Source organism: Papaver somniferum, chromosome 7 (genome assembly GCF_003573695.1).
Source record: "Papaver somniferum cultivar HN1 chromosome 7, ASM357369v1, whole genome shotgun sequence".
Taxonomy (NCBI): domain Eukaryota; kingdom Viridiplantae; phylum Streptophyta; class Magnoliopsida; order Ranunculales; family Papaveraceae; genus Papaver; species Papaver somniferum.
In genome coordinates, this window is record NC_039364.1 from 109900488 (window position 1) to 109910307 (window position 9820).

The 9820-nt window shown below is 37.1% G+C and overlaps 1 protein-coding gene across 1 annotated transcript; it reads left to right on the forward strand.

The window, feature by feature from the left end:
• The first annotated feature begins 625 nt into the window (after window positions 1-625).
• Window positions 626-2459, forward strand: LOC113298101 (uncharacterized protein At3g27210-like). Its single transcript, XM_026546773.1, has 3 exons — window positions 626-992; window positions 1652-1732; window positions 1816-2459. Exons 1-3 carry the CDS (start codon window positions 851-853, stop codon window positions 2241-2243), a joined length of 651 nt encoding a protein of 216 aa, XP_026402558.1. The 5' UTR covers window positions 626-850; the 3' UTR covers window positions 2244-2459.
• Window positions 2460-9820: the final 7361 nt, after the last annotated feature.

Here is a 9820-nt window from a genome sequence, read left to right on the forward strand (position 1 = left end):
ACTCCCAAGTCCTTACTACAACAATTAAAATCCCACATGGGGAGATAAAACGATGAATAAAAAATCATACAAAATCAGGACCACTTAAATTTTAATTATAACTAATAATAACCATAAGATATCTACATATCATTGTAGGTCTAACAGGATAACTCTATTCATGATTTGCCATAATGCAATGCAGACTATGAACATGAATGAATTCATAAGAGGAATGGCCAAAGTTAAATCCCCACTCCTACAATCCTCATTATTTATATAGGCCCATCCAAGGGAACGACCAGTCAAATGGTCAAATCATAGATATAGATATTTTCTCATTAATTCTTGATCATCAAAGCGTCAGTACTGCCTCATTGATGCAGCTACCAAATACGTCCATTACTTATTTTCCCGATTCGTAATTTCACCTATTTTTCCCTCATCAAAGTTCATTATAATGGGCGGGAGCTGTCCCTTGCGTTCATCAAGATTTTTCTTTTTGCTCTAGTTTGTTTCTTCAACAGTGTGTTGAGTGAGACACACACTTGATGATCTTGGATCCCACACTCATCAATCCCGTGTACAGTAAACATCACCCAATTTTTTTTTGAACATCACCCAATTTACTTAACTTTCAATTCCATTTTCTCTCTTTCTTCCTTTATCTTTTTGGCTTTTCTCATCAATTTAGAATAGTATAATTATTTCAATCATCCTTTTTTTCAGAAAAGACATAACTAACCTCTCTCTGCTTGTTCTTTCTCCCTACTTGTACTTTACTTTCTTTCGCTAAAAATCTCTCTCAACGCAAATACTTTTGAACATATATTTTTCAATCTGGGACATTATAAATATTTTTCCCGTTGAAATGGGTTCCGTAGTTTCAGTCCATAAAGATCAAGAAACATCAAGAATCATGAAATACCAATTACCAGAGAATTCTTCTGAAGCCAATGATAAGAATCTGTTAATTTCATCATCAGCCTTGGATTTCAAGTCTCGGAACTTCGGTATGAATTAATTTTTATTATATCGAAATAATGCACTCATTTGTTAGTTTGTATGTCACTGTGAATGTTTTGAACTGTGTGCTTAATTTTGCTTGTATGAATAAGTGATCATCTCTGTTTTCCTGTTTGATTTTTCTATGTTTTGAATTATTGGCATGGCTTGGGTAAACCAAATATGAGTTTATCCAGGAATATCAATCTAATCGAATAAAAGTATATCCTTGCTGCTATAAACATTTTGGAGCTTTTATTGAGAGAAGAAAGGTAAAGTTCCATTGTTCTTGATCATCTAACTGACTAATAATCATATGAAGAATCCATGGTTTTTGAAAATTTTATTTCGTATTGTGTTTGTGACATAACATAATGAGTTAGATTTCTATCTTTACAATCTAGCTAATCAGTGCCTAAAACCTACCTAATAGTCATAGGTGGGAACTGAAAGTCAATTCTAGTTTGTGTTGTCGGTCGCACGAAATGGTTCACTTGGATCATTGTATAACATAGTCTGTGATCATATATATATATGAACAACAACAATTGGGATTGAAGAATTCGATTGTTTGTTCAAGATATAGAATATGCTAAGAACTAGAATTACTCAGTCTTGAAAGCAAATTTTCTCGGTTCATTTGAAAAACGTTTGTGGTCCTTTGCAGGCAGTAAAGAAGAGAATTTCTTTGATTCTCAAGCTTGGTTAGAATCAGATTGTGATGATGATTTCCGCAGTGTCAATGGAGGTAAGAACATCTCGTGTCAGTGTTCTAGTTTTTTGCTTCTGATAATAATTTCATTGACGTTATTGTGTACTTATTCTATGCAGAGTTTACACCATCTCGCAACAGCGCTTCTGACCCTCAGAGCAATTCTATTGGAACTAAGGAACTCAGCGCTGAATCATCCCCAACTGACAGGAAAAAGAGACTGTCTGAACTACTAAAAGAGAATCTTGGGGGTGATGTCGATGTTTCTAGATTAGATAAACAAAATACTTCCGACGGCAAGGTAGAGTCTGCACAAGCCAATCTTGAACATATCGCTACTCCAAGAACTCCCAGGAGATCTCCCTACATGTTTGGACTAAATTCTTTATGCAGTAGCGAAAAAAGTCCTAGACATCCCAAACCCGAGAGAGAGAAATCCGCTGCCAGTTCTGTACAATGTTGTCTGCCAAGTTATTTGATGACTAGCCGTAGCTTTAACGAAAGAAAAAAGAGGTTGAGCCCTGAAAGAAATGGTCTAGCCGCGTAGTGTAACCGTGTATTCTTGGTGTGAAGTTTTGTGTGTAAGATAAACGGATAGTATACAAGTCTTAATTCTGTAACAAAGAAAGTGGAGAAAGGTATAAACTGGAAGATGCATAATGATACACTACACTACAGAAACTGGGAGCATTATATTTAAGATCTATGTATATACATGTGTGGTTTATGTGAACATCTAATTACATATGTGACAGGTTTTTCATGCGTCTGCTACTCCATTCTACTTAAGTATAGCAACATAATCAGCTTGAGTCATATAAAATCACCAATGCGGTTTTGAGGAAGCTTCCAAAATGACCGTGAGCTTAGTGTAGGTGTCTTTCGTATTGGCCTTGGCGCCTTGTCATGTTGTAGGACATCCTTTCCATACCAAGTACTGTATACTACCTCCTTTTTTTTCTTTCGATATACAAGTTTACAACATTCTTGGAAGTCCTTTTGCTCGGTTTTTCTCGAACAACCTATCGACATGATATTGGCTTTTGTAGGTATCTTGGACCAAAATGAGTAAGTATAGTCTTACAAAATAAATCCGGTGGAATTTGATGTTGTTTAGGCCCGCCATACTGGTACACTCATCATTGCAAAACCAAATCTATTATGGTCCCTTTGGGTGTATATTTTCTCCATGTAGCGACACTTTATCACTCATGCAAGCGTCATGTTTACAAACAGTGAAATCTTGACACATTAAAAATATACGAATTATTTTTAAATATATCAATGAAACGTCAGTTATATATACCAGGCTTGGTTGGGGTATACCCAGATTAATCGGAGTATACCTAATGAAACAAAATTTGAGGCATTTAGAAGTAAAAGAAAACACCCCTTAACCTTGTATTTTCTAAATGGCTAATATGCCCTTGTTTAATTGACCCCATTTGATTTGAGATAGTAAACTTGATTAACATTACTAATCATGATTAGATAATCAATTAATACTAATTCATCTCTTTAAGTTAAGTGATGAAGATGAAAATCAAAACAAAACAAAAAAATCAGAGGGAAGAGAAGAAGAAGAGGAACAAAATTGGGGAAAAAATGGAAATTAGTGATTCAAGCAACACTTTTGATATAGGTGAACCCTCATCTTCAAAATACGATAACATATTAATACCCATCGACAACGATCAGTTCTTTGCCGATTTTTCAGAAAATCATGAAATTTTTTCTCAAACTCAACGTAACCCTTATGAACCTTACTATGATTTCGAAGGACCAACCCAAGAAGAAGAAGAAATCGAAGAAACAAATGCTCAAGATAACCAGGTATACCTCTAATATAACTCCAATTTCAGTTTTGAAGGTTCGAGTTGCAAGAAATTTCGATTTTTTCCTTCCAAAAACCCTAGGTTTCTAGCCGCCAGTTTCAATCACGGCTGGGAAACCATGAACTCCTTGTCGTTATCATGTTAAATGGCTCGTTCTTGATGAACTCCCAGTCGTTAACAAAATATAACGGATGGAACGAATAATATTCCTGGCCGTAACTAAAAATTTACTGCCAGGTTTTTTCTACGTGCATGGGAAGTATTAAATGCTATTTAATATTATCGGCGGCGGTTAGGTTTCCTGGCCAAAAATATTAAATGCTATTAAATGTTGTCGGCGCCGGTTGGGTTACCCAGCCGTATCTATTTTTACGGCTCGTTTTCTAGGCCGTAGCTGACTCTTCAATTTACAGGCCAATTAACGGCCCGCAATTCCTGGACTAAATTGTTTACCGTTCGGAATATCACTAGTCGACCCAGCCGTGTACATTGTAACGACTGGAATATCACTGGTCGACCCAGCCGTATAGTCTATGACGGCTGGAAATTTGATTTTCCACCAAGTCGTATACTCAATGACGACTGGATATTCCCTTTTCGACCCAGCCGTTTTTGTGTGTTTAAATTTCTTTTGTGACAAATGATATGACATATTTCACTTTATTATGGATTGTACCGTATATTCTGGTGGAAGATCAAGAGGTGGTTATGGAAGATCAACCCCCACCTGTGCAAGTTTCCGAGGACATATGTTCTCATTATGCAAACAACTATGAGTGGAAAGATAAGGAAGATGCAACGAAGTGGGCTCAATCACAAGGGTTGAAAAATATGTGCATCATAGTCCAGAATAAACAAGTTACATCAATCACCTTTCAAATGGTTTGCGAGTATAGTGGAAAGTATGAGATCCATTGGAAAAAGGGTAGTAAGTATAAACCAAAATCCACAAGGAAGAAGGGACATTATAATACGAATAAATGTGAATGCCCTTTTAAGCTTCAATTTAAATATAACGATGATAAAAAAGTGTGGTTTATGGTGAAAGTCGTCTCGGGTTATCATAATCATCCTACTCCAGAGAGTTTAATCAACCATCCTTATTCGACAAGGCTCAACCTCTTAGAAAAGGAGTTAGTATCCGTGTTGAGTAAAATACGCACAAGACCTATTGATATTCTTAGTGGCGTGAAGGTGTTAAACCCCTCAAACTCATCCTCATTGGAAACTATCTATAAAGAAAGAGAAAATTTTAAAAATGAGACATGGCAATAGAGGGTGCTTATGCAACAATTATTATTTTTCTTTGAGGAGGCAAAGTACTCTACCGCATATGACACGTGAATAAAAGGAAGTGGAATATATTTTCATCACGAATCCAGAATGTGTACAATTGGCAAGATGCTTTCATCAAATTATCTTTATGGATTACACGTATAAAACGAACAAGTACAACATGTCGATATTGAACTTTGTTGGGCAAACATCTACCAATTCGACATTTACCGTTGCGTTTTGTTTCTTGAAAGACGAGATGAAGGAAAGTTATATGTGGGCATTGCAAAAGGTGAAGTTATTGTATCAAGAAGGTTATACTCCTAAGGTGTTGATTACGGATAAGGAACAATCGTTGATGTGGGCCATACCACGTTCTTTCCCCTACGCGCATCATCATCTTTGCACGTTTCATCTATAGAACAATGTGCAAACTAATTGCAAGAGGGTTATTTGTCCAGCAAGGAAGACTGGGATGAACAGGATTAAGAAACTACCCAATTAGAAACAACAAGAAGAGAAAGATAAGTTTAAGATCAATGACAAAATAGCCAAGGTGAAATGGGTGGATTTTCAAGGTGATTGGGAACAATTAATATGGTCGCTCACGGAAGAAGCTTTTTTCCTAAGGGAACGTTTTGTATTGGAAAAATGGGATACCTACCCGGATGTTATAGCATATCTGAAGAATGAGTTATTGGATCCCCACAAAGAAAAGTTTGTTAGTGCATGGGTAAACAGTTATAGACATTATGACAATCAAGTCACAAGCATGGTGGAGTCGTCTCACTATCGGTTCAAAACTAAGTTAAATGATTGTGATGGTGGATTTGTTGTTGTTTTTGAAGTTATGGTCAAGTATTTCAAGCGTGATCTCGATAGAGTTAAAGGGGATTTTGAAAAGAGCCGATCTAGAAAGCTTGTCGATTACAGGGAGAATCCTTGGCTCCGGGAAATACATTTATGCGTTTCTCAATGGGCAATCCTAAAAATTATGGAGGAAGTGAAGGCTTGGGAGAAAACTAATTTTCCACCGGGAATAAGATGTAATTGTCACATCAAATTGGCTTTGGGCCTTGGTGTGACTCAATAATATTGTAGTAAAAAGGTTCGTAAGACTTGTGAAAGCAAAAGATTCTAGATTTAATTTTTAAACTAAAAATATAGCAAACTCAAATAAAGTGATATCAAGATATTAGGAACAACCAAGACACTGATTCCACTATTACACATGAATAAATTATGGTAAATAATTCAAAACTCTAATTATCTTTTAAGTCTTTTATTTCTTAATTCACAAATAATCAGGCAAATTCTCAAAAATTAATTGTATCCCCTAAGTATGGATTATCTAAACAAAGCATAACCTATCTAATTGAATCACAACTAATGAAGAAAATTTTGCAAACAATTAAAAACTCTGCAAAAGCAGTGATTGAGTGAATTATAAATTACAAATTATAGAAAATAAATAATTACCAATCATTCATGCGTAAATAGCTTCCTCATTGCCTTGGTTGTGAGAGAATTGGCACATCATCATGTTGGAAACACGCTCGAAATTCATTATTATTGCTCAAAAATGGTTTACAAATGATGAAAAGGGAGAAATATAATGAAAACCGGGTTTGTAACAGTTATATGTGTTACAAACCAGAACAACCCACAATATGTGTCACTGATACTGTAGCAAATAAGTCTGCCTCTGATGTACGACCCTCGGCTGTGAGTCGTTATCACTGTAGAAAAACGACTGTCTTTGCTGGTTTGTTCTTCGTGTTCTTCAGCTATGTAGCAGCAGAAATGGTGACTCACTGCAACTTTGAATTTCTCGCCTCTGAGATGTTCTAAATCCTCCCAATTATATCTATCCCCCTTTATGAAACACCAGCACCCTTTATATAGCCAGTAGCACCAAGAAATCTCGCTATAACTCAAGATAAATCTCTCTTAACTCGGCCTTGATGAAAAATATTTTGGGAATATTTTCTTCCCTGATTTAGCTTCTCACGCTGTTTCCCCACGCCAAATTACTCTCAACGCATCCAGTCATTGTCCAGAAGTGTTCCAACATGCAGCAGCCACGCGAAAATCTCTTGGTCACTCAATCAGGACTCGGAATGGAAAACCAACCCATGATGCTCTGATTTCATATCTTGGGTTATCTAGCCAAATTTGATCGAAAAAAACACCCATATCAGCTTTGTTATGACAAATCACATCTACCCATGAAGTTTCAGGGATTGAATCTCACTAAATCACGTCCAAACATCCGATTGAAAATCTGTCAGTTCTCTTCACCATTTTCCCGCCAAAACAAAATTTTGAATTTGTTAAAGAAGGTCACCCCTTATCCAGTGGTCGCCCCTTATCCAGTGGTCTCCCCTTATCCATTGCTGGAGTCCGAATAACATATGTCCTCCGGGGTGCCTTTAACAACTTTTTGAGCCGAATTTTCCATCAATATTAATTTTCAAAAAATACCTACAAACACACAAAACACCATAATAAGGACGAAAACAAGTACTAACAATACGAAACATTGAGGACAAATTAGACACATAAATGCGTCTATCAAATACCCCCAAACTTATTATTTGCTAGTCCTCGAGCTAAAATAAAAAAAATAAATAAAACCGAGTTAATCTCGGGAGGGTTTACCAGAGGTGTACCCACAAAACCATTACTCCAGACCCTATCTATCTACGCAGAACCTTGGAAGGCACTAAAGAATCTCCTTGGTTGGCATACAATCACTGACTACAGGAGGAAGTACCCTGATGCGAAATTCCAATTGTTGTACACGAGTTTGCACTCAAGCATACTAAAATTCATATAAAGTGACAGAGCTCTACTCAGATAGTTTCTGGACATCATAACCGGAGTCAACCAATCACATGGAAAGATTAAGAAGATGGATAAAGACAAAGATGGTTTAAAGTGAACGGTGTTTCCCATATATGTCTGAAGGCCTCTGCCAGGATGAACCTATCCTAAAGGACTGAGATACTGGTCAGACTAATATCAACACAACTGGCATATACAAGGGGACCAGCGGTCGACTTTATTGAATTTATTCCGGTTGGTCTGATGGTCTGGTCTCAATACTCAACTTTTTTTAAAAAAAAAAAAAAAATCTCAATCACTCTATTTCACCTTAGCAATGGTAACAACTTGAATCGTGTTCCCCACCAAATCACTTAAAAATAAAAACAGAAGGATTAGGATTCAACGAGATATGGCGAAACTACCATGTTTTTTTTTTTTTAATTCTAACACCTGAGCTCTGTGCTTTTATGAATAGACTCTTTAGATGTTTCCATCTAATCAGATTGGTTCCTCAACTCCTACAACCAAGATGTTTCCATCCACTTAGATTGGTTAGTGCCAACCTTAATAAGCATAAAATTCTAGGCTCTAGAGTTTATTTATTGCAACTAAAAGCTAAAAAGTTTCTTCCGCACCCCCAAACTTAAATCTAACATTGTCCTCAATGTTTCTAATGAAAGAGCAATACCAAAAAGTAAAGTAACACGAGGAATCAGTAAAGAGAGAAGTCGGAAAGATAGTACCTGGGTGAAGAGAGAAATCAAAAACTAATATACAACATACAATCGCCTCGATGGTCAATCAAGGGTAAACAGGGTCCTCCAGAGGGACCTCCTCAATATCACCTGTAGGAAAGGGCTCTAAAAAGGGTTTCAATCTCTGACCGTTAACCTTCGAAGAACTACTACCATCCGGTGTCTCGATTTCAACAGCTCCATGAGGAAAGACAGTGCGAACAATAAAAGGACCTGTCCACCGAGAACGTAACTTCCCAGGGAAAAAATGCAAGCGGGTATCATACAGAAAATGACTTCCGTAAAATATTTCTATCATGCACAAGTTTCATTTTGTTCTTATACTCCTTCCCACTATCGTAAGCATCTATACGAATCTCGTCCAACTCATTGAGCTGGAGTTTCCTATGGGCTCCTGCCTTTTCAAGTGAAAAGTTTAGCTGCTTAACAGCCCAATAAGCTCTATGTTCTAACTCAACAGGTAAATGACATGCCTTGCCATACACAAGCCGACAAGGCGACATTCCAATGGGGGTCTTAAACGCAGTACGGTAAGCCTAGACGACCAGTTTTTCCGATTAGGATTCTCTAATATACGTTTTATCTCCCTATTGGAAACCTCAACCTGACCACTAGTCTGAGGATGATATGGGGTAGCTACCTTATGTGTAATACCATATTTCTTCATCAGAAGCCTAAAAGGCCCATTACAAAAGTGCGACCCTCCATCACTAATTATAGCTCGCGGTGTACCAAAACGTGTAAGTATATTATTTTTCAAGAACTCAATCACAACCCTACGGTCATTGGTTTTACACGCAACCGCCTCAATCCACTTAGAGACATAGTCTACAACGACAAGGATGTATAAGTTACCAAAAGAATTAGGAAACAGACCCATAAAGTAAATACCCCACACATCAAAGACCTCAACAATTAGAATCGGGTTCAAGGGCATCATGTTCCTACGGGAAATGGTTCCTAATTTCTGGCAACGTTCACAAGTAACACAGTAAACAACGAAGTCCAATAGAATCCATACTGCAATATCTTAGCAGCAGTTTTCTTAGCACTAAAGTGACACCCACAAGCATGATCATGACAAAAGGAAATAATACTGGACTGGTCACTCTCAGGAATACATCTCCTAATAATCTGGTCTGGACAATACTTAAACAAATAAGGATCATCCCAAAAGAAGTGCTTAACCTCGGCTAAAAACCTAAAACGATCTTGTTTACCCCAATGTTGGGGCATTCGACCAGTAACAGGATAATTCACTATATTCGCATACCAAGGTGCTTGGGTAACAAAGAAAAGTTGTTCATCAGGAAAACTATCCCTTATAGGAAGGGAATCATAAGTGGAATCAACAACTAGCCTAGACAAGTGGTCTGCTAGTACATTTTCGGCACCCTTTTTGTCTCTAATGTCTGGAGAGAACTCTTGCA

Bases quoted from the DNA above. Each gene is read 5' to 3' on its own strand.
- LOC113298101 (XM_026546773.1), top strand. From the start codon at position 851: ATGGGTTCCGTAGTTTCAGTCCATAAAGATCAAGAAACATCAAGAATC. The intron at 993-1,651 runs GTATGAATTAAT...GGTCCTTTGCAG, and splicing joins TTTCAAGTCTCGGAACTTCG to GCAGTAAAGAAGAGAATTTC. The intron at 1,733-1,815 runs GTAAGAACATCT...TATTCTATGCAG, and splicing joins TTTCCGCAGTGTCAATGGAG to AGTTTACACCATCTCGCAAC.